The 24,890-nt window shown below is 40.6% G+C and overlaps 2 protein-coding genes across 4 annotated transcripts in view; one reads left to right on the plus strand and one right to left on the minus strand.

Annotated features, from left to right (window-relative positions):
- The window catches only part of PLEKHA3 (pleckstrin homology domain containing A3), a 105,848-nt gene that overhangs the window by 43,441 nt on the left and 37,517 nt on the right, over nt 1-24,890 (plus strand). For 2 of the 3 annotated variants that reach the window (XR_014784985.1, XR_014784988.1), the window contains exon 12: nt 31-24,890. This exon is cut by the window's right edge and continues 37,517 nt beyond it. The gene's annotated coding sequence lies outside the window, so the exon portion shown is untranslated. The remainder of the gene's footprint in view (nt 1-30) is intronic. The other variant, XR_014784986.1, reaches the window with a different exon arrangement.
- Nucleotides 1-24,890, minus strand: part of TTN (titin) — a 310,226-nt gene that overhangs the window by 14,217 nt on the left and 271,119 nt on the right. Inside the window, exons 277-300 of the mRNA XM_084814765.1 lie at nt 15,015-24,890; nt 14,382-14,678; nt 13,697-14,284; nt 13,309-13,611; nt 12,885-13,181; nt 12,318-12,605; nt 11,918-12,217; nt 11,506-11,808; nt 11,043-11,345; nt 9,171-10,937; nt 8,781-9,077; nt 8,146-8,433; nt 7,725-8,024; nt 5,569-7,635; nt 5,158-5,460; nt 4,763-5,068; nt 4,379-4,669; nt 3,953-4,252; nt 3,525-3,830; nt 2,071-2,373; nt 1,681-1,962; nt 808-1,401; nt 422-709; nt 1-300 (exon numbers count right to left, since the gene is read on the minus strand). The exon at nt 15,015-24,890 is cut by the window's right edge and continues 7,227 nt beyond it. Of these exons, the coding sequence (XP_084670891.1) occupies nt 1-300; nt 422-709; nt 808-1,401; nt 1,681-1,962; nt 2,071-2,373; nt 3,525-3,830; nt 3,953-4,252; nt 4,379-4,669; nt 4,763-5,068; nt 5,158-5,460; nt 5,569-7,635; nt 7,725-8,024; nt 8,146-8,433; nt 8,781-9,077; nt 9,171-10,937; nt 11,043-11,345; nt 11,506-11,808; nt 11,918-12,217; nt 12,318-12,605; nt 12,885-13,181; nt 13,309-13,611; nt 13,697-14,284; nt 14,382-14,678; nt 15,015-24,890 (20,547 nt within the window). The remainder of the gene's footprint in view (nt 301-421; nt 710-807; nt 1,402-1,680; nt 1,963-2,070; nt 2,374-3,524; nt 3,831-3,952; nt 4,253-4,378; nt 4,670-4,762; nt 5,069-5,157; nt 5,461-5,568; nt 7,636-7,724; nt 8,025-8,145; nt 8,434-8,780; nt 9,078-9,170; nt 10,938-11,042; nt 11,346-11,505; nt 11,809-11,917; nt 12,218-12,317; nt 12,606-12,884; nt 13,182-13,308; nt 13,612-13,696; nt 14,285-14,381; nt 14,679-15,014) is intronic.

Genomic DNA, 24,890 nt, shown 5'->3' on the forward strand with positions numbered 1-24,890 from the left:
TGATTCTGCTTTTGCATTCTATAATTTCAGACTGTAAGTAAGATCCAATTCCAAAGCGGTTTGTGGCAGCCACACGGAACACATACTCAGCACCCTCAGTAAGTTTAGAAAACTTGTATGTTGTCCGAGTTACAGATTCTGACACTGGTAACCATCCTGGACGGTGAGCATCACGTTGTTCCACCACATAGCCACTTAATGCTGCGCCCCCATCCATCTCAGGTGGTTCCCAGGAAATTGTTACAAAAGTTGAATCAATATCAACAATTTTAATAGGTCCAATGGGTGGGCCAGGTTTGTCTGTGAAAAAGAAAAATAGGCAAAGAAGTGAAGAAATAGTAAAATAAACAGTGTAGTTGAAACTGGGAAAAATTATGCAAGGAAAATAATGAACAATTAGATTTTCAAAATAAATTCTTACCAAGAATAATGACTTTTATTCTTTCAAGAGCAGTTCCAGTTGTATTCTTCAGTTCAAGTGTGTATTCTCCAGTGTCACGTATTGTGGTTTCACGTATAGTTAATTTAGCTGTTTTAGCAACTGTTTCAACCTTGACACGTTCTGATTCTCTTAGTTTAGAGCCAGCAAAGAACCAAGAAACAGCTGGAGGTGGTCGTCCAGAAATTGGAATAGCTAGTTCTACAGGTCTACCAGCAGGTACATGAATGGTCTTTTGAGGTATTCCAGCAAGATCAATTGCAGGTAGAACTAAAAAAGAAGAAGAAACCCAACATTGTTAATCCTTCTTAACTATGTATCAACGCCTTGAATAAGGTTTCAGTTTTCATTATAATTATGACTCTTACCTTTTAGTTCTTGTACAGTCACTGCTGTGACAATCTCTCTCGGTTCAGACACACCCTTCTGATTTTGTGCTCTGACTCTAAACAAGTATTGTTCACCTTCATTTAATGAAATTATCGTGTGCTCTAATACTGTAGGCTTCAGTGTTACGACTTTCATCCACCTTTCTGTCCCAGCTTTACTGGCTTCAATTACATAGCCGGTTAATCTGCTGCCGCCATCATGCTGTGGTTTTTCCCATGCAAGTGATACAGTAGATTTGGTAATATCAACCACCTCCAGTTTTTGAGGCACGCTTGGAACCTCTGACACCAGCACTGCATCTGATGTCTCACAGGGTTCACCAATACCATAGATATTTTCTGGAAGTACTCGGAAATAGTACAGAGCTCCTTCGATGAGTCCAGAAATTCTGTAAATGGTTTTGCTACATTTAGTAGTCACTGTCTTGTAAGCTCTCATGGCAGCCTCACGTTTCTCAATTATATAGTTATTGACCGGAGCGCCACCATCAATAGTAGGAATTTCCCAAGTAATTGTCACAGACTCCTTTGAGACCTCTTTGACTCTCACTGATCCTGGTGGGCCGGGGGTATCTGTCAGGGAAAAGGACAAAATAGACATTATTGTATTTTTCTATATTGTTCTTGTTCATTTTTTTCCTGTATCACTCAAATAAAACTCACAGACTATCCATTATTCCAGAAACTATGGGTGTCTTCTCTCTCTCTCTCTTTGCTATTTGCCTGGCTCCCCTGTTACTTAATTGTTGCCCATTCTATTTACATTTTGAATACTTCATGCAATCATCTTTTAGTTTGTGATGAAATAGGCAAAAATATTGCTGTAACAATAAATAACTATTTTGTACATACCATAGACTTTTACAAGAATGGTTGCAGATTTCTTTCCTGATTGATTTTCAGCTTCAATGACATATTTCCCTGCATCGTACCGGTTAACTTTATCCACAACTAACAGCGTATAGCTGTCTGTGATGTCAATAATACCCCGATTTGCCAGGTCAACACCCTTTTTGCTCCATGTAATAATTGGTGCTGGTCTGCCAGATACTGACACCATTAGACGTAAAGAGCCACCTGCTCTAACAGTAACAGTCTTCTTTAGATCCTCAGCAAGCTCAAGTTCTGGAATTTCTATAGATGGGGATAGAAATAAAAGGTGAAGTTGTGCTTGATTATTTCTAAACAAATGTGTAAACTGAAATTTGTAAATGGTTTATAAATATTGGATCTTGACATTACCTAGCCGCTCCACTGGTTCTATTTCAGCAGATGACTCACTGTATTCACTCATACCATTTACATTGGTGGCAGCCACTCTGAAGCAGTACTTCTGGCTTGTTTTAAGACCAGTCACAGTGAATTCGGTGTTCCTTATGGTGGCCGTACTATGTGCCCGATACCATTGTTCGGTACCTTCTTGCATTTCAAGAACATAGCCTAATATGTCAACTCCACCATCATACATGGGCTTTGTCCAAGTCAAGCTTATGCTGGTCTTAGTAGTGTCCACAACTCTTGGAGGTGAAGGTGGTGCAGGAATGTCTTTGGAAAAAAACGATACATGCCTATGTTATTACAGACTACAGTTTATCACTTGAAGAAATAATAATGCTGACATGTCTGCAGTAACTATGATTATATCTTTTTAATCCTTCCTGCACTTGAGTTGGGATATAATTTTAGTTAAAACGGACTTTTAAATCTTGGGATGCTTCAGTACATTCTGCCCTACTGGCAGCGCATGCTATTAAGCCACAAGTAGTTTCTTTGGCCTCTGGTATGCAAGAAACAAATATAATAGAACTATAGGGCTTGACAGGATCAGCAGGTCATCAAGCGCAACTCTCTGCTCCAAAGCAGGAGTCTCCCCATATTGTCTCCTTTTCTCATCTCTTATTTCTTGACCCCTATAATTCATCCTACACCTTACTGCAAACAGAGAGCAGGGACAAAACCTGTAGAGCAGATGAGAAAAGCTATTAACATGCTACAGAAAAGAGAAAAGTCCTCTACAAAACAAACTTGCAGGGCCACTAGATTATCTGATTCCAGGGTAGATAGATAGATAGATAGATAGATAGATAGATAGACAGACAGATAAGAAATTCCTCTTAATGCCAGATACACAATCAGTTAGATCCTCAGTATGGTGCAAAAGCAATTCATTGATTCCTCTTTTCCCAACAAGCAGAAAATATGATTGGGGTACACGTCAATCTCAATCAACATTGTATCTGTGACACCCTAGAGCAAAGACAACCCTTTTGGCGAAGAATTTAGGGAAGAAAAAAAATGCTTTCTGACCCAAATAGGGACCAGCTAGAACATTGGAATAAAAAATAAATTATCCTTTTACAAATGTATCCATTTATATGTCTGGCACAACATCCAAAATACTTATGATTCCTCAATCTGACTGTCCCAGGTATCCAGTTCTATCTAGGTAAAATGGAGGTAACCATACAATGAGTAATTGTGTGAGATACAAATGCATAAGCTGCCCTAAAAACTTGGTCCCAAGGTGACATATAAATGCCTAAAACAATTAAAAGAAACTAAGCTACACTCATTTGGGGTTCTGATGAATGGTCCAGACAGCCCATTTGGACTGCTCTAGGCCCAAGGCCTATGAGACACCCCGCCCCTATTGTTTAATCTGCAATTAAGTATATATTGTGATCTTGGGAACTTACATGACGGGTCTTTGCACAAAATGTATGGAGAAACATCACTAGGCTCACTGTTACCAGCAGCATTTACAGCAGTGACACGGAACTGATATTCACTGCCTTCCATTAGATTAGTAACTTTCAACCTTGTATCATAAATGGTGTAGTCTCTGTTCACCCGTGTCCAGCGTACACTTCTCTTTTCTCGTTTGTCTACAAGATAGGTGCTGATGTCGTTACCCCCATCTGACTCTGGTTTCAGCCACTGAATAATGATATGCTCTTTGCCAATACCCACTGATTCAGGTGCACCAGGGGGTGATGGAATAGCTGCAAATATTTTTTTAAAGAGAGAAAAAAAATCAGATATGTCACATTTCGTAGGCGTGGAACAATTCTCTTTGCTGCCCATTCCAAACACAAATTCTTAATTGGGCTAGGGGAGTACTTACTGAATGAATTTCTAGCAATAATGGGTTCAGTTTCAAGTGGAACACCTGGTCCATACTTGTTGACAGCTCTTACACGGAATATGTATTCATTGTTCTTAATAAGTCTTGTTACTACACATGACAATGTTGGACATTCAGCTTCAACAATAACCCAGTTCAGCCTGCTGGTCTCGCGTCTCTCTACAATGTAATGGGTAATTTCTGCCCCTCCATCTTCTTGAGGCATGTTCCAAGCCAAGGTACACTTCTCTTCTGTTACTCTGCTAATGGTGATTCTTCCAGCACATGGACCAGGGGTATCTGCAGACAAGGAGTAAATGGATAATTACTGCAATGAAAGAAATGCTTTCATCTTTAAAATGACTTCAAAGGAAATAAATTATGGCCACAGAAAATTAACAATGAAAATTGTTGTGAAAGACTTACCCAGCACTTTGACTAAGACAGCAACTTGCTTTGTTCCACTTGCATTTTTAACAGTTAATGTGTATTTTCCAGTATCGCTTCTGTCACAGAACTTGATGATTGCAACAGCATGCTTGCTTGTGTATTGTAAAGAGATCTTTTCACACAGGTCCAATTCTTTGTCACCCTTAGACCAAAAGACTTTGGGTTCTGGTTTTCCACCAATCGATGCCTCAAGAACGAGATCAGATCCAGCCCTAATCGTTACAATATCTCCTTGCAGTTTGGCATCCAGCACAGCTTTAGGGGGTGCTATGAAAAGCAAGAGAAATAAATTTATTTTTTGATAGTTTAACAAACTGACATGGTCTACATAATTTTAAAAGCCACATGTATGTCTCTTACAATATTCATCTTTACAGGTAACAACACCAGTAGATTCGGAACCCTTGCTAATTACGCCAGCAGCGTTCTTTGCCAATACACGGAATTCATATTCCTCTCCTTCACTGAGAGCCGTCACGGTAAAGAAGTTTTCTGAGACAATGGTATAGTTGCATTTCAACCAACGCCCATCTCCAGTTTCATTGTATGGTTTGCGTTCTACAATATAGCCAACAACTTTGCTTCCACCATCGTAAAGTGGGGAAGACCAGCTTAATGACACTGAAGATCGTGTGACATCCGTTACCTCTGGTCGACCTGGTGGATCTGTAGGAGAACAACGTGATGAAAAAGTATTATTTTATTGTCTCTTAAACAATAACAGAAAACACATTTTCTTTACCAGTTATACTTACCAACTGGGTTTTGGGCCACTACTGGCCTGGAAGCTTCGCTAGCTTTGCTTATGCCAGCAGCATTCAACGCATATGTTCTGAACTGATATTCCAGACCTTCCACAAGCCCTGTAACTTTGTAGTTGCATTCAAAACATGGACTTTTGTTTTCCTTTACCCAAAGGATTGTGTTGCGTTCTTTCTTTTCAATCCAGTATCCAACAACTTTGCTGCCGCCATCATGATATGGTTCCTCCCACCGAATGGACATGGCATTGGAAGAAACAAAATAGACTTCGGGTCTAGTGGGTGGGCTTGGTGGGACTAATAAAAAAAACGCATAAGGAAAATGTTAGATATTGCTATTCCTAGACAAACAAAACTGGAAGAAATGTATGGTTGAATTTGTGCCTTGAAACCATGATTCCTTACCAAATGGGTGCTCAGCCACTATTGGTGCTGATTCTATTGGCTTGCTGACACCAAATCTGTTTTCTGAGCTGACACGGAAGGTGTATTCCATGTATTTGGTGAGATGAGTTACTTTGATCTGTGTACGTTTGACGCTGGAATTTACTAGTTGCCATGCTGTTGTACCGGATTCACGTTTTTCAACAATGTAGTTTGTAATATCAGTGCCCCCATCATCTTCAGGCTCCTTCCATGACAATACACAGGATTCAGCTGTCACAGATGATATTTCTATGGGGCGTGTAACTGGACCTGGTCTTCCAATGACGACAACTGTGACGGTGAATGTTTTCACACCAGCTGTGTTCTCAAGGGTCAAATAATATTTGCCAGAGTCACCTCTCATGCTGTCCTTAACAGTCAGTGTGGTTCTGTCCTTTGTTGTCTTGATAGTCACTCTATCAGTTTCCTTAAGTCTCATTTCTTCAAGTTTCCATGTTACCTTTGGAACAGGACGTCCACTGATTGGTATATCAATAGTAAAGGAGCTTCCAGCTTTGCAAGTTATAAGTTGCCTAGTTATTCCACTGAGATCTGCAGTTGGCTCAATCTGTGGTTCTTTAATAATGACAGAAGAGAAGGCTTCTCTTGGTTGACTGTATCCAGCATTATTCTGTGCTTTGATCCTGAACTCATATTCATTGTTCTCTATAAGACCTTCAACTGTAAAGGTTAGCTGTTTTGTTTGACCGGCTTCAACCCAATAGTCAGATCCCTTTTGTTTCATCTCTAGGAGGTATCCAGTGATACGACTACCACCATCATGATCAGGTTTAAGCCAAGCTAGGACCACAGACGACCTAGTGGTGTCAACAATATCTAATCTCTTTGGTGGAGCAGGCTCTTCTGTGGCTACAACTGGCTCTGTTAATTCACACGGTTCACCTATTCCATATTCATTTTCTGCTGAAACCCGGTAAAAATAGGGCACACCTTCTGCAAGGTCAGTGACCTTCGCAATCTGACGGGTACATTTTTCATTAACGACCTGCCAGCTGCGGCGGCTTGCTTCTCGCTTCTCCACGACGTAATGATGGATACGGGCACCTCCATCCAAAATAGGGGCATCCCACATTAAAGTGATAGAGCCTTTGGTCACATCCTTAAATGTAATAGGACCTGGCGGCCCAGGAGTATCCAGCACTTTAACACTGAAAGCAATAGATTTGCTACCACTGTTGTTGTCTACAGTGAAAACGTACTTGCCAGCATCTGTTCTATTGCACTCCTCCACAGTTAATGTACTGAACGAGTCAGTTATATGAATGTCGGCACGCACGCTAAGATCAGAATCGGCTTTGGACCACACAGCAGTAGGGACAGGCCTGCCCTTGAAGGCAATGAAGAGACGGAGAGTTGCACCTGCTCTTACAATATGGGTCTGCTTGAAGCTAGCATCAATATCCAGTTCAGGTGAAGAGAGTCTGTCTACAGTTTGCACCGAAGCAGCAACTTCACAGCTTTCTCCTCTGCCTGCGCCATTCACAGCACTGACTCGGAATTTGTAGTGTTCATTTGGTTCTAGGTCAACCACGGTATACTTGGTAGCAAGGCACGTCTCAGCGTTGACTTTGTGCCACTCTCCCAAATCAGCTTTGCACATTTCAATGATGTAGCCAATTATTTCCAGGCCTCCATCAAAAACGGGCCTGGTCCATTCTAGGCTGACACTTGTTTTTGAGGTATCTGTCACTTTGACAACAGTAGGAGCACTTGGTGGATGAACTGGCTCTCTGCATTTAATCAGCCTTGAGATACCACTTGGTCGCCCCACCCCTGCTTTATTTTCTGCCATGACCTGGAACTCATATTCATTGCCCTCTGTTAGGCCAGTGACTCTGTATCTTGTTTCAGAGATGGGCCTCTTGCTGGATACTTTAACCCAGAGAATACTCTTCTTCTCTCTTCTCTCCAAGATATATTGGTCAATGTCACTTCCACCATCTGACTTTGGCCTTGCCCATGTGAGTGTAATGCTATTTCCTGTTACATTGCTAGGTTCTGGAGTGCCAGGAGCCTCAGGAACAGCTGTAAAAGAAAAGAACAAAGATTAGATAACATCCTGGGTTAGGCTGACACAGTGGTAATTATGATTTCTCAATTTAAAGTAAACTTACTGTAATGTGCTTGAGCTACAAACGGATCAGATTCCAGTGGCCTGCCAACACCAAACTTGTTGGCCGCAGAGACACGGAACTGGTATTCATTGCCTTTTATTAATTTAAGTGCAATATAACTGCAGGCTTCACAGTGGTCTTCAATTAGTGCCCAGGATACCCTGCTGGTTTCACGCTTTTCAATCACGTAGTGAGTAATTGCTGCACAGCCATCATTAGCCGGAGGCTCCCACCATAATGTTGCCTTCTCCTCAGTAATATTGGTGAACCGTATTGGCCCACCTATTTTTCCTGGAGTATCTGCAACATTAAATTATCAGTTGATTTTATTGTGCGAATTTTAATACAGAATGAATATACTGCTAAATGAAAGCTGCTCAATTTGATGTAAAGAAAGCCCAGTAAAACAGTGTCAAATTACCTTGTACTCTTACGGTTATTTCTGCATGTTTGGTGCCTGATGCATTCTTTGCTTCTACCCTATATACTCCACGATGGTCTCGAGAAGCATCTCTAACAAAGATGGTGCTATAGCCAATGGCATCAGTTATTTCGATATTCAGCCTCTTGTCAATCTCTTCTCCATCTTTAAACCAGGTCACCTGGGGAACTGGCCGGCCTGTGATGAGAACTTTAAGTCTTATGCTTTCTCCAGCTTTAACTGTAAGACCTTCGAAATGCTCGGGCCCAAATTCAATATTTGGTGCAACTAGAGAATAAAAAGAAGTAAAATAATACTCACTTAATGATCACCAACATATATTCCCAGAAAATAATACAAAGAGGCATATTACTTATTTTCTTTTTGAGTTATAACATTAAATATACAACTAGCAGTATTTATGTTTCTTATTGAGTTCATCAGTTCACATTTATGACCCTTTTCAAAGTACTGGTAGAAATGAATAGTGTGAGCCAACTGTTTAGCACATAGTGAGCTAATCATGAAACGTACATGGTCATCTGGACCAACTGTAGTAATCTCATAGGCCATGCAAACTTAAGACAGTTTGGGGTTCTATACAACATACTTAGCTTTTCATAAATAAGGCTTACCAGCTTCATCTCTGGTCATGATATAGCCTGAAGACTGAGAAGGAGGGCTGATCGTTCCAACAGCATTTCTTGCAAGTATTCTGAATTCATATCGATCACCAGGGCTAAGTCCCGTAACTGTATATTGGCATTCACTGACATCAATAAAATTGCATCTGACCCAGCGATCACCAATTCCTTGCCGTTTCTCAATACTGTAACCTACAATTTTGCTGCCTCCATCACGCAGTGGTGCAGTCCACTTCAGAGTAATAGTTTCCCTTGTCACATCAATGTAATCAGGGGTGCCAGGTGGATCTGAAAGAAAGAAAGAAAGATGCATGCATAGTAATGGAAGTCAGCACCAATTCCTACAGCCTGCTGCCTCACACTGAGTGATCAGTGACTTACCAACTGGAGAGACGGCCAAGGTAAATTTGCTTGGATCACTAGCAGGGCTTAATCCAGCAGAGTTTTCTGCATATACACGGAACTGGTAGTCCAAGCCTTCCATTAATCCAATAACTCTGTATTCTCTATTAGATATTGATGAAACGTTTACTTTTTGCCACAGGATGCTGTTTCGTTCTTTCTTTTCAACATGGTATCCAGTAATTTCTGCACCGCCATCATAAAGTGGAGCATCCCAAGAAATGGTCATTCCGTCAGCTGTTATGTTGTAAACAACAGGCTTCCCTGGTGAACCTGGTGGTTTAAACTGGTGTTTTGCTATGACTTCTAAGGAGTTAAGTGGTGGGCTCACTCCATATCTGTTTTCTGCACGGATTCTGAACTGGTACTCTGCATCTTTAATAAGATTAGGAACTTTAAAAGTTGTCTTTTCTACACTAGAACATACCATTTTCCAATTGGTTTGTGAAGTTTCCCGCTTCTCAACACTGTAGCCAGTAATTTCTCCTCCTCCATCATCTTCAGGAACACCCCATGAAAGGACCATACTGTCTGCTTTGATTTCATCTAGTTTTACAGGACCTTTTGGCTTTGATGGAGGGCCAAGTGTTATAACTGTAATTGGGAATGACTTTCTGTGAACATTATTATCAAGAATTAAGGTGTATTTCCCACCATTCTCTTTTTTCACATTCTTAATGCTTAAAGTAATTTTGTTTTCCGTTTTCTTGAAGCGAATCCGTTCACTTTCTTTAAGAGGCATGTTGTCTTTCAGCCAACTCATAGTTGGTTTTGGCTTTCCCTTATATGGCAATTCAATGTGTACATTATAGCCTATTCTCACTGTTACTTGTCCTCCAGGTATATCGGAAAGATCTGCATCAGGTGTTATTACATAGTCTTTCACTGTAATGGGTCCAGTTGTAACACCATCACTTCTTCCTTTTTCATTCTTTGCAGACACTCTGAATTCCATAACAGAAAGCTCCTTAAGTTTTTCAACTTCAAATTCACATGCTTTACTTGTCCCTGCATATGACCATTCTGTTTCTTCCTTCAGTCTCTTTTCAATAACATAATCTGTTATGATACTACCGCCATCAAATTCAGGTTTGCTCCACTGCAAGATGACAGAAGTCTTTGTTGAATCTTTCATGGCCAGATCCTGTACAGGTCCAGGGACTTCTGCAGCTTTCACTGGTTCTGAAGTTTCACATGGTTCACCCAACCCATTTTCATTTTCTGCAAGAACTCGGAAGAAGTATGGGGTCTTCTCTGATAGGTCATTTATCTTAAATGTTGTGTGAGAGCACTTTGCTGTAACAGAAGACCAAGCTCTCTTTGTAGCATCTCTTTTTTCAATGACATAATTTGTTACTTCAGACCCACCATTGATGAGTGGTGGCTCCCATACCAATGTCACAGTTCCACGAGAAACATTTTTAAGATGCAGTCTCTGGCATGCAGATGGAGTGTCAAGCACTTTGACATTCACAAATGAAGTTTTTGGTTTTCCAACTCCATTCTCAATTGTGAGGACATATTTTCCTGTATCATTGCGAGTGACTTGAGGAATACTAAGTAGTGTGGATGACTCTGTGTTCTGAATGCTGTATCTTTCATCAACACCAAGATTTTTTTCACCCTTTCTCCATGTGACAGTTGGAGGTGGTCTTCCTTTAAATGGAATCATTATTCGTACATCTTCTCCTGCTTTAGCTACAATGGAGGTTCTGAGAGCCACATCCAGATCAATTTCTGGCTCCTCTGCAAAAAAAACATTAAAGTGAACAAGATAAATTATTATTATTTAGGATAAGCTGGATATATAAAATATTGAAAATAATAAAGAAAAAAATGAAATGTATATACCAAGTATGTCTTTAGCTTGAACAGCTTCAGTCATTTCAATAGGTTCACCTTGTCCAGCATAATTTATAGCAGCTACACGGAAGTAGTAATTGATTCCTGGCTGAAGATGGGAAACAACATACTCCGTGGTTCTCACTTCTCCTCTTGCACTGACCACAGTCCATTCTTCTTCTCCTTCTCGCTGTTCTATAACATAGCTGGTAATTGCACTTCCTCCATCATAGGCTGGTTTGGTCCAGCTAAGTGTGATAGAAGTCTTTGTAGAATCCACGACCTTTAGTTTAACAGGTGGTCCAGGTTTGTCTGTAAAAGTCAAGTAACAAAACTTACACTTCAAAACTTCAACCACTAACAGTGATCAGGTAGAACAGCAGAACATGCTTTCATTCTCCACCATGGAATTTCAAGAACGTCTATAATTTGTTCCTTAAATTTGTAGATGTCCACATGCATGCTTCCTTACCAATAGGATCTGCAGCTCTGAAGAAGTCAGATGCATCAGAGTATGGACCCTGGCCAGCTGCGTTCACAGCAGAAACTCTGAATTGGTATTCACTGTTTTCTGTTAGTCCCGTCACTTTCTGTCTGGTGTCACGGATGGTTTCCTTAGAGACCTTGAACCAGCCTAGACTTTTCTTATCACGCTTCTCAAGGTAATATCCATTTATATCGCTGCCACCATCTACCGTAGGCCTGCTCCAGATTACAGTCATTGAGTGCTTAGTTATCACGGTGACCTCTGGCACACTAGGTTGTCCGGGTGTAACTGCATTTTGATTAAAATAAAAGTCACATCCAGTCAATGTAATTGAATAGCAAAACTGTTATTTGTAGAGATGTTCAGGGATGTATTGATGGACAACTTTTTAGCTTACCAAATGCATTCCTTGCTACCACAGCGTCAGATTCCAGTGGATCACCAGCACCAAACTTATTTACACCTCGGATACGGAATACATATTCATTTCCTTTAATGACTTTTGTGGTAGTGACAATACATTGTTCTTGTTTTTCTGAAATTACCGACCACACCACGCGGCTGGTCTCACGTTTTTCAACAATGTAATGGGTTACACGGGCACCTCCATCATCTGCTGGTGGCTCCCACATAAGGGTAATCTTTTCGGCAGTGACTGTTCTGAAATTTATAGGTCCGCCTGGGGGTCCTGGCTTATCTGTTGATGTGAGAAGAAATGAGATGTTTTCCATATACAGTAATGGGTACCACTAGCAGAATTCACAGAACAACTCAATATAATGTCTTTCAAAACATACCAAGTATTTGTACTCTAATGGTGGCAGAAGCAGAACCCATGGCATTCTTTAATTTCAGCTCATAGCTTCCACTGTTAAGACGGGTTGCATCTTTGATCAGTACAGATGCAAATTCAGTGGTGTTTTCAATAGATATCTGGGCACTGGTTTGTATTTCTTTACCATTTCTGAACCATTCAATTGTAGGCACGGGCTTTCCTGAAATGCCAAGTTTCAGCTTAACTGCAGTGCCAGCTTTGTATTTTACCACTTCGGTATATTCTGGCGGTACATCTATTTCAGGTGCACCTTAATGAAAGATAAATGGAATAAAAACATTATTAAGATATTTCAAATCTTCAGGGAGACTTCGCGTTATTAGTTAAGAAGACTAATGCAATATTGAGTAATATTCAGTACCAATTAATATATTTTCCGTATACTCAGATAGCAAAAGACAAATAGAATTTGAATCAGTACAGTACTGTCAGGTTAAAAACCTTGAAATAAGGATTTATGTAAACAGTGCAAACTTTAATCCCAGAAATAAAACTGATATTAATTTTTTTGCAATTACGTATTTCTTACCATATGTATCCACACATGTAACAGGGCCTAAGACATCCGATGGATTACTCATTGAACCTGCAGCATTCTTGGCAAAAACACGGAATTCATATTGGGAGCTCTGAGTCAATCCTGAGACAGTAAACTGAGTCTCAATGACATTGGTGAAGCTAGCTTTTGTCCATCTTCCATCTGGAAGATCACGTTTCTCTACAATATATCCAGTAATTTTGCTACCACCATCAAAAGCTGGCTGCATCCAAGAAAGGCTGACAAATGTCTTGGAAATATCTGTGACACGAACATTTCTTGGTGGCTCTGCAGTATGAAAAACAACAGCATTTGCAATTAGCAATTGTATTATTATTCAACACCAGCTCCCCAAAGACACATGTTCCACTAAATTCATTTTTTGAAATGTGATGCTTTCCTACTGAATACATACCACATGCATCAATAGCAAGTACTGCATCAGATGGATGACTTGCTTTTCCAATACCGGCTGCATTTTCTGCATAAACCCTGAATTCATAAATAAGTCCAGCAGTGATATTGGGGGCCTTGAAGTGAGTTGTGCGTATAATCATTTTGTTAGCTTTCTTCCATAATATACTGTTCCTATCCTTCATTTCCAGATGGTAGCCAATGACAGCACTGCCTCCATTGGAAACAGGTTCATGCCATCCAACAGTGATGCTTTCCCGGGTAACATTGGTGATCCATGGTGTGGAAGGTGGTCCTGGTGTTGCTACACAAACATTAAGTACAAGTTAATAAATCATGCTATGGGCCTGAAAAATTCAAGAAACAAGAGCAAACAAGAGTTTACTTACTGTAAGGCAGCTTAATAGTTACACATGTTGAATCAATATGGTCACTTATGCCAAAGCGATTTTCTGCTTTGATACGGAATTGATATTCTTCTCCTGTTGTTAGCTTCATGATTTTAATTATATTTCTGGCAACTGTTGCAGACACTTCAGACCACACAGCCGTGCTTGTTTCTCTTTTCAGCACAATGTAGTTGGTAACTTGACTTCCACCATCATAATGCGGTGGCTCCCACTTAAGTGTAGCGCTTTCTTCAGTGATATCACTAATAACAACAGGACCAACAGGAGGGCCTGGTCTGTCTAGGACAACGATCTTAATGAAAGATTTCGTCGTTCCACTGGAGTTGGCAGCGGTTATGTCATAACGACCAGCATCAGCAGCCATGCTTTCTTTAAGGTTAATGATGAGACTTTCTGCTGTGGTTTCTGTGTGAAACCTCATGGTTGGTTTGAGAGGAATGCCGTCTTTAGATAAAGTCACCTTTGGCAATGGTTTTCCAGACATTGGAATTTCAACCTTTAGGTTTGAACCTGCTCGTACGTAAACTGTGTGGTTTGGGAAACCTTTCATGTCAACCTCAGGAGATTCTGAAAAATACATTTACAGTATGTTAAAAACAATGGTGTAAAAGTGCATTTTCAGTTAAATTCATATAACCTCTATACTTAGTGCTGGAAGACATACCGAGTTGTTCTTTAACTGTAACAGCTAGAAGAAGCTCTCTAGGGTCACTTAGACCAGCTTGGTTTTCAGCAAATACTCTGAAGAAGTAGTCCATATTCTCCTTGAGACCCTGGACGACATGATGAGTTGTCTTAACTACAGCACATTTGACCCATTTTTGCTGCCCTTTCTCCAGAGCTTCAACAAGGTAGCCTATAACTCTGCTTCCACCATCATGTTCTGGTTTTAGCCACACAAGAGATACACTGTCTTTAGTAATGCTTGATACTCCCAGTTTTTCAGGTGGGCTTGGTTTTTCTGAGAGATAAGAATAAGAAGATGAAATGAGAATAAAATAGGCCATATGCATTCTACTTTTAACATATTCAGCAACTATATATTTTACATGGGAAAGTTGTATATTTTATCTTGCATGGATATATTAGAATATCAATTGTTAAGAAAGTACTTAGGTGTTTTCAAGACAAACACCAATTACTGGGGTACAATAAATTAATATCAGTCATAAATAATAATATAAGACTAAACTCTATGAACAGTTACTTGGGAGTAAGTCCCAATGAACTCAATGGGACTTACTTCAAATAAATCGTGGATAGAGCATATAGAATAATCGTATTTTAAGGAACCAACCTGTTATTTTAACTCCATCCTTGGTTTCAGTGGGTACTCCAACACCAAACTCATTTTCTCCGGAGACTCTGAAGTAATAAATTCCACCTTCTTGTAGACTGGTCACTTTGTAGGAAAGACGATGGCAATTGTTGGTTACAGTGACCCAAGCTTTCTTGCTTGCTTCTCGCTTTTCAATGTGATAGTTCTTCACAGGAGCACCCCCATCATTCTCAGGAGCTTCCCAAGATAACACAGCTGATTCCTTTGTTACATCTTTTACAACAATATTAGATGGAGGTCCTGGTGAGTCAAGAACTTTAACAACTAATGTCAAAGTAGCTGTGCTTACAATATTTTGTAATGTTAGTGTATACTTTCCAGAATCATTCCTTGTTGCTTTTTCAACAGTAAGTGAGGTGCAGTAGTCTGAGGAATCAATATTTGCTTGTGTACGGAGATCAGTATCTGGCTTACTCCACAGTACATTGGGAACAGGTTTTCCTCTGAAAGGCACCGTCATTGTAAACGATCCACCAGCTTTCACAACTAAAGTCTTTCTCATTTCATTATCAATATCAAAAGTTGGTTCTTCTTCCCTTTCTTTTGCTACCTGAGGTTCTGAGATATCACTTGGATCACTAGTGCCAACTTTATTGACAGACCTTACTCTGAAAACATATTCAGCTCCTGATGTAAGACCAATTACGGTATATTCTGTGCCTCTTAAGCTTTGAATAGCAGTTGACCAATCAGTTTCACTGGTTAGCTTGTACTCAACTGTGTATCCAGTAATAGGGGCACCTCCGTCAAATAATGGCTTCGTCCATCCAATTGTTATATGTGACCTTGTAGAGTCTACAACCTTGGGCCTAGATGGAGGTGATGGCAGGAAAACTGGATCTTCTGCTTTTACTAGTGGTGAAACGTCACTAGGAAGACTAAGACCTGCAGCATTTTCTGCATATACCCGATATTCATATTCACATCCTTCACGAAGGCCTGTAGATTTTACCCTTAGATCATAAACTGGCTTTTTGTTGACACGTATCCACCGGAGGCTATTTTTCTCACGCCTTTCAATCACATATCCAGAAATTTCATTACCTCCATCACTGTCAGGTCTTGCCCAACACAGGGTCATGGATTCCTTTGTTACACTAGTAAGTTCTAAAGATTTAGGCGGGCTTGGAACAGTAAAAGGATCTAGAGCCTTAACAGCATCACTTTCCAAAGGTTCCCCAACACCATATTTGTTAACACCCATCACTCTGAAGATATATTCATTTCCTCTAAGTAGTTTTGTCACTTTGCAGGATGTTGTTGGAAGCTCTGCTTCACAAAGAGTCCATGCAATTCTACTTGTCTCACGCTTTTCCACAATATAATGATTGATCTCTGCACCTCCATTTTCCTGAGGTGGTCCCCATGACAGGTGACACTTCTCCGCAGTAAGTCCTTTGATTTCTAGTGGGGCTGCTGGTGGACCAGGTCTATCAAGTACCTTGCAATTGACAGCTAATGATCTTGTTCCAGCAACATTTTGTAACGTTAGTACATATTGCCCTGAATCACGTCGAATGCAGTCTTTAACAGTTATTGCAGTAGCATGGTCTGTTGAGACAATTTCAACTCTTGCTTTTTCCTCAATCTCTTTGCCATCCTTTGACCATGAAACTACTGGCAAGGGTCGTCCGGCAATATCAGCATTGATTTTCAAGGTCTCTCCAGCTTTAACAACAACATCTCCTCTGAATTTGACATCCATCATAATTCTTGGCGCTTCAACATCATCCTTTACAGTCACTGGTCCAGTTGATTCAGATGGCTCACTAAATAGTCCAGCAGCATTCCTTGCAATGACACGGAATTCATATCGCTGGTCTTCAGTAAGCCCTGTTACATCAAAGAACCTTTCTTGTACATTAGTGAAGTTGCACTTCAGCCAACGACCATCTGGTAGCTCTTTCCGCTCAATAATATAGCCTGTGATCTTTGCACCACCATCATATTCTGGTTTGGTCCATGACAGCGAGACACATGTTCTTGTAATATTCGTCACTTCTGGTTGCCCAGGAGGATCGCATGGGTCCCTTGCAGCAACAGGCTCACATGATTTGCTACATTTACCTATACCTACAATATTTTCAGCATACACACGGTATTCATACATCAGTCCTTCATCAAGGCCTGTGACTTTCATCTGTGTGTCACTTATAAGGGTTTTATTTACTTTAGTCCAAAGGATGCTACTTCTTTCTTTTCGCTCAAGGTGATAACCGAGTATTTTGCTACCTCCATCATTAACTGGCTCCTGCCAGCTTACTACCATGAATGCTTTAGTTGCATGTGCAACTCGGGGAGTACCAGGTGGACCAGGAGGATTAAATGGATACTCTGCAACAACAGGTGCTGTTTCAACATAGGTGCTCTTGCCATAGCGATTTTCTGCAGAAACGCGGAACTGATACTCTGATCCTGTGGTTAAGCGAGCTACTTTAATCGAAGTTCGTGCAACTGCTGCAGACACTACACTCCATGTTGTTGTAGTTGTTTCTCTCTTCTCCACAATATAATTATTAATTTGACAGCCGCCATCATACTCAGGGGGTTTCCAAGATATGGTTATGTTATCAGCACTGACATTGTCAATATGCAATGCAGTTGGTGGTCCTGGTCTATCAAGGACAATTACAGTGATGGAAACTGTTGCAGAGCCTGCACTACTTGAAACCGTTAAGTCATAACTTCCTACATCTTCTCTTGAAGCTTCCTTGATTGCTAGTGATGTTGCTGTTTTTGATGTTTTGACATTTACCCTAGTTGTCTCTCTTAAAGGCAGTCCATCCTTCTTCCAACTAACTGATGGAACTGGCCTTCCTCTGATGGGCACATCAATCTTAAGATCTTCACCAGCTTTAACACTGAAAGTATTGAAAAGGAGCTCAACTGAAGGCTGGATTTCAATATCCTTTGCAATTACGGGAACCCCAAGCTGTCTTGGATCACTTTTCCCTTTTTCATTAACAGCACAGACTTGGAAAGTGTATTCTTCTCCCATAGTTAATCCTGATATTGTTGCTTCTAATGTCTTAACTTGTGTGCAGGTGCTCCATTTTTCACTCCCTTTAGTTTGCATTTCGACTACATAGCCAGTTATTTTACTGCCACCATCACTGTCAGGTTTCTCCCATTTAATCGTAGCACTGTGGCGTGTAACATCAACCAGAGTAACTTTTCCAGGTGGATAGGGTGGTTCAGAAACTTTAACTGGTTCAGATGTTTCTGCTGGCAATCCAACCCCATATTCATTTGCAGCCAAGACACGGAAGTAGTAACTGCATCCCTCTTGTAGCTGTTCAATTCTGAAGACATTCTTGGTGCAGTTGGTTGTAATAGTGGCATAGGCCTTTCGTGTGGTTTCTCGTTTTTCAATTATGTAATTTGTAATTTTAGCTCCACCATCAATAAGTGGAGCTTCCCAAGCTACTGTCACTAAATCTTTCTTCACTTCTCTGACGGTCAAGTTTACAGGTGCACTTGGCGTATCAAGCACTCTCACATTAACAAAAGCTGATTTCTTGCCACTATTGTTTTCTAAAGTCAGGTTATATTTACCACTGTCAAATCTGTTGACGTTATCAATGACCAACATTGTATATGAGCTGGTAACCTCAACCTGAGCTCTGTCACTCAGAGTGCCTTCTGCTTTCTCCCATTTTACTTCTGGCTCTGGCCTGCCTTTGATAGTGACGAACAAACGCAATGTGCCACTAGCACGCACTGTGACGACTTTCCTGAGATCGGCATCAAGTTCGATTTCAGGAGGCTCAATTTTTTCAGCAGCAACAACACTACCCGGTATAGTTGCTGGTTCTCCAACTCCTTCTGAGTTGATAGCACAGATGCGGAAGTTATACTCACTATTCTCTTTAAGTTTTGTTACTGTGAATTGTTTTCCCTGTAATCCAGATGGTGGTGTGCAGCTTGTCCATTCATCAGCAGTTGCTTCTTTAAATTCCACCATGTATCCTTTAACAGGAGCACCGCCATCATAAATAGGCTTGTTCCATTGAAGTGACACAGATGATCTGGAAGTATCTGTCACCTTTGGATTGCTTGGAGGGCCTGGTGGATACAGTGCATCACAGGCACGATAGAAAACTGATGGTTCGCTAGGTTCACCAACACCAGCAGCATTTTCAGCAGAAACCCTAAACTCATAGAAATGGCCGTCGGTAAGTCCAGTTACTCTGAATCGCAAGTCCGTCAGTCTCTTTTTATTGCACTTGGTCCATCGAATGCCATCTTTGTCTCGCTTTTCTAGAATATAACCTTCAATTTCAGCTCCACCATTATCTGCTGGACGACACCAGGTTACAATCATAGAATCTTTTGTGATTGTAGAAACTTCAGGTGTTGAAGGAGGACCTGGAGGTCTGTATGGATTGCATGCCAACACAGGCTCAGATTCCAGTGGTTCACCAATTCCATATTTGTTAACAGCCATTACACGGAAAATGTACTCATTGCCTGGAAGAAGCTTGGTTACTTTGTGATTCAGAGCTTGCACGTCAGATGCCACTTGTGTCCATGAAAGCCGGCTTGTCTCTCTCTTTTCTATGACATAGTGTGAAATGCTAGAGCCACCATCTTGTAAGGGTGGTCCCCATGCTAGGTAACATTTTTCTGCAGTCACACCTGTAACTTTCAAAGGAGCTTCTGGAGGTCCAGGTCTGTCAAGCACTTTTACAGTGATCGGTATAGACTTTGTGCCACCAACATTGCTCAGTTTGAGTGTGTAAAGGCCTCCATCCACTCTAATGCAATCTTTGACTGTGAGGGTTGTTCTCTCAATGGTAGACTTAATTTCCATTCTTGCAGTTGCTCCTTCATATTCTTTTCCATCCTTTGACCATGTGATATCAGGAATAGGTTTGCCATGGATGTCAGCCTCAAGAACAAATGTTTCTCCAGCATGAACGACAATAACATCTTTGTATTTTGGATCCAGTGAAGCTCTTGGTGCTTCAATTTCATCTCTAGCAATAATTGGTCCTGTGCTTTCAGATGGTTCACTTAAGCTACCAGCTGCATTTCTTGCAATTACTCTGAATTCATATCTTTGGTCTTCCACCAGACCAGTTACTGTAAACTCAGTTTCTAGTACATTTGTAAAACTGGCTTTCATCCAACGACCTTCAGGAAATTCTCTCTTTTCCACAATATATCCAGTTATTCTGCTGCCACCATCGTATTCAGGCTTTTTCCATTTTAGTGTTATATAGTTTCTGGTAATAACAATTGCATCCGGACGGCCTGGTGGATCGCAAGCATCTCGAGCAACATACAGTTCAGATGTTTTGCTAACCTTACCGATGCCAACAATGTTTTCAGCAGAAACTCTAAATTCATACTCAAGACCTTCTTCAAGTCCCTCTGTTTTATATTTTGTGTCCTGAATGAGAGTCTTATTCAACTTTGTCCAAAGAATGCTGTTTTTATCTTTACGTTCTAGATGATATCCAAGAACTTTGCTTCCTCCATCATTAACTGGTTCATGCCATTGTACTATCATGTAGTCTTTGGTAGCTGTGCTGACGAATGGTGTTCCTGGTGGTCCTGGTTCCTTGTATGGATATTGCACAAGGATCGGTTTAGAATCCAGTGCAGTGCTCTTTCCATAACGGTTTTCAGCACTAATTCTAAACTGGTATTCAGAACCCGTTTTAAGTTTCGTTGCTTTAATAGTTGTTCTCGCAACAGTTGCTGATACCATCTGCCAGGTAGTGGTAGTTGTATCACGTTTCTCTACAATGTAATTGGATATTTGGCAGCCACCTGTGTATGCTGGTGGTTCCCATGAGAAGACAACAAAATTGGAGCTAACTTCATCAAAGCGGACAGGTCCTTGTGGTGGGCCAGGCTTGTCTAGCACTATTATGCTAAGATGCTCTGTTGCTGTACCTGCAGTGTTGGTAGCTGTTACAGTATATTTCCCGAAGTCATCCTTGTTACTTTCTTTAATATACAAAGTAGTTGATGTTGGTGTATCTTCAACATGTAATCTGGTTGTCTGTTTTAGGGGCTGACCATCTTTTTCCCAAGTGATATTCGGCTTTGGTCGAGCTATAAAAGGTATTTCTACTTTAAGGTCTTCTCCAGCTTGTACAGAATATGTATTGAACATCAGTTTGAAATTTGGCCGAATTGTCAGATCTTTAGCAATCACAGGAACTGCCAGTGGTCTGGGATCACTTTTGCCTTTTTCATTATATGCCTTGACACGGAACTGATATTCATGTCCAGAACTCAAACCAGACACAACTGCATTGCATACTTTAGTTTCAGTAACAACATTCCATTTATCAGATCCTTTTGGCTGCATTTCAACAATGTACCCCAAAATTCTGCTACCTCCATCATGCTCAGGCTTCTCCCACATAAACGATGCACTTCTCTGAGTCACATCAGTTAGTGTCACTTTTCCAGGAGGCAAAGGTGGTTCTGAGGCTTTGGAGGCATCTGCAGTTTCAACTGGAACACCAATTCCAAACTCATTTTCAGCCATAACTCTAAAATAATAAATGGACCCTTCCATAAGATTTTGAACTTTAAAACTTGTTTTGTTGCACTTGGCACTTACATTTGCATATGCTTTTCTGGTTGACTCACGTTTATCAATCACATAGTTCTTTATCTTTGCACCACCATCATTAGCTGGAGGTTCCCATGTCAGTACAGCATAGTCTTTCCTTATTTCTTTGACTACTAAATTTTGTGGTGGTCCTGGAGTGTCGAGTACTTTAACTGTAACAAATGCAGACTTGGAGCCACTGCTGTTCTCTAGTTTAAGTATATACTTTCCAGCATCATTTCTATCACAGTAATCAATTGAAAGCTGTGTGTAAGTCAGGCCCTTTTCAATTTGAACCTTATCTGTAAATTCTCCTTCTTCTCGAGACCATGTGATTTCAGGAGTTGGCCGTCCTTTAAATGGTATGTGTATCCTGACAGATCCACCAGCTCTAACCACAATTCCCTTCCTTAACTCTGAGTCAATATCAAGTTCAGGAGCCTCAAGTTTATCTTCTGGTTTAACTGTACCAGGAACTGCTGCAGGCTCACCTACCCCAATTTTGTTTAGGGCACACACTCTTAGTTTATACTCATGATGTTCAACAAGTTTTTTGATCTCAAAACGATTGACTCTCAGACCAGTCTGTGGAGTAACTATTGCCCATTCTTCTTCATCGGCTTTGCAGATTTCCACAATATATCCCAGGATTTCACTGCCACCATCATAAATAGGTTTACCCCATGCAACTGTAATTGAATTCTTTGTAGTATCCACAGCATGGGCATTAGTGGGTGGACCAGGCTTAAACATAGGATCACATGCTTTCCAGTAGGGAGTAACTTGACTTGGTTCACCAATTCCAGCTGCATTTTCAGCAGACACTCTGAATTCATATTCATGATCTTCTGTAAGTCCCGTGACTCTTAATCGCAAATCTGTAATTCGGCGTTTATTACATTTCACCCATCTGATACCAGCTCTGTCTCTTTTTTCTACAATGTAGCCAACAATTTCACTGCCACCATCACTATCTGGACGATGCCAACAGACTGTCATAGAATCCTTTGTAATGTTGGTGACTTCAAGGGACTTTGGTGGACCAGGAACAACAAATGGGTTTTTCATTAATACTGGTGCAGACTCCAGAGGCTCACCAACTCCATATTTATTAACTGCCATTACGCGGAAGATATATTCATTTCCTTCCAGAAGTTTTGTTACCTTCAGCATTGTAGCTACAGCATCTGAAGCAACAACTGTCCAAGCAAGGCGACTTGTTTCTCTCTTCTCAATGATGTAGTGAGAAATGTCACTGCCACCATCATGGATTGGTGGAGCCCATGCTAAGGAACATTTTTCAGATGTAACTCCAGAAACCTGAATACTCTCTGGAGGCCCTGGTCTGTCCAGTACTTTTACTGTCACTGGTACTGATTTTGTTCCTGCAACATTGGAGGCCTGTAAAATATATTGCCCACCATCAACACGTATAGCATCTTTTACAGTAATCAAAGCCTTAAAGTCTGTATTCCTTATTTCATATCGAGCAGTATCTTCAAGTACTTTATCTCCTTTCAACCACATTATAGCAGGAATTGGCTTCCCATGGACATCAGCCTCAAGTCTGAATGTTTCTCCAGCATTTACAACGATGACATCTTTGTATTTTGGATCCATAGAAATTCTTGGAAGTTCAACCTCATCTTTTGCTGTTATTGGTCCTGTGCTATCAGAAGGTTTGCTTACTGCTCCAGCAGCATTCCTTGCAATTACTCTAAATTCATATCGCTGGTCTTCCGTAAGGCCTGTTACTGTAAACTGAGTTTCAGTGATATTGGTAAAGCTTGCTTTCATCCAGCGACCCTCAGGCAAATCACGTTTCTCTACTACATAGCCTGTAATTTTGCTGCCACCATCATATTCTGGCTTAGTCCACTGCAGAGTAATTGAGCTTCTTTTAACAACAATAGCTTCAGGGCATCCTGGTGGATCACATGGATCACGGGCTACGTAGCACTCTGAAACTTTGCTTGTTTTGCCTATGCCAACAATATTTTCTGCAGAAACTCTGAATTCATATTCAAGTCCTTCTTCAAGGTTAGTTGTCTTATAATGTGTGTCCTGAATAATTGTCTTGTTTACTTTTGTCCACAAGATGCTGTTTCTTTCCTTTCTCTCAAGATGATAACCTAAAATTTTACTTCCACCATCATTTATTGGTTCATGCCACTGCACAATCATAGAGTCTTTTGTAACTGTTGTCACAAATGGTGTGCCAGGAGGGCCTGGTTCTTTATAGGGATATTGGGCAACAACAGCATCAGACTCCAGGGCAAAGCTCTGTCCATATCTATTTTCAGCAAATATTCTAAATTGATATTCTGACCCAGTTTTCAGCTTTGTCACTTTGAGGGTAGTTCTTGCAACAGTAGCCGAAACTGTCTCCCAAAGTGTGGTGGTTGTATCTCTCTTATGAACAATATAATTAGTAATTTGGCAGCCACCTGTATACGTTGGAGGGTTCCAGGATAATGTAATACTTTCAGCACTAATATCATCAAATTTAACAGGGCCTTTTGGAGGATCAGGTTTGTCTAGTGTTATGATTTCAATAGATGCAGATTTCTGTCCCACAACATTAGCAACTGCAATTTCATACGTTCCACTGTCTTCTTTATTGGTTTCTTTAATATTTAGGACAGTAAGATTAGCTGAATCAATGACATTAACTCTAGTTGTCTGTTTTAATGGTATGCCATCTTTGGTCCAAGTAATAGTAGGCTTAGGTCGACCAGATATTGGTACTTCAATCTTTAGGTCTTGTCCCACTTGTGTACTGTAACTGTGGAATGCTGGTCTTACATCTGGTTCAATAACTAGATCTTTCGCAGTTATTGGAACAGCAAGTGATCGTGGATCACTCCTACCCTTTTCATTTACAGCCATCACTCTAAAGAGGTACTCTTCACCTTGAGTTAGGTTAGTAACAAGTGCTTCAAGAACCTTCACACGTGTACACTCTGACCATTTCTCGCTGCCCTTAACTTGCATTTCTACTATGTATTGTAATATTTTGCTTCCACCATCATGTTCAGGCTTTGCCCAGCTCAATGAAACACTGTTTCTTGTAACATCGTCCACTGTTATCTTTCCTGGAGGTTGAGGAACTTCAGCAACTTTAACTGGTTCACTTGTTTCTGCAGGTAGTCCAATTCCAAATTCATTCTCTCCAGAAACTCTGAAGTAATAATAGCAGCCCTCCTGAAGTTGATCAATTTTCCATGATGTCTTGTGGCAATTTGTTACAACAGCTGCAT

Source organism: Heloderma suspectum, chromosome 1, assembly GCF_057233095.1.
Source record: "Heloderma suspectum isolate Gila_16-S chromosome 1, 16-S_ref, whole genome shotgun sequence".
Classification (NCBI taxonomy): Eukaryota; Metazoa; Chordata; class Lepidosauria; order Squamata; family Helodermatidae; genus Heloderma; species Heloderma suspectum.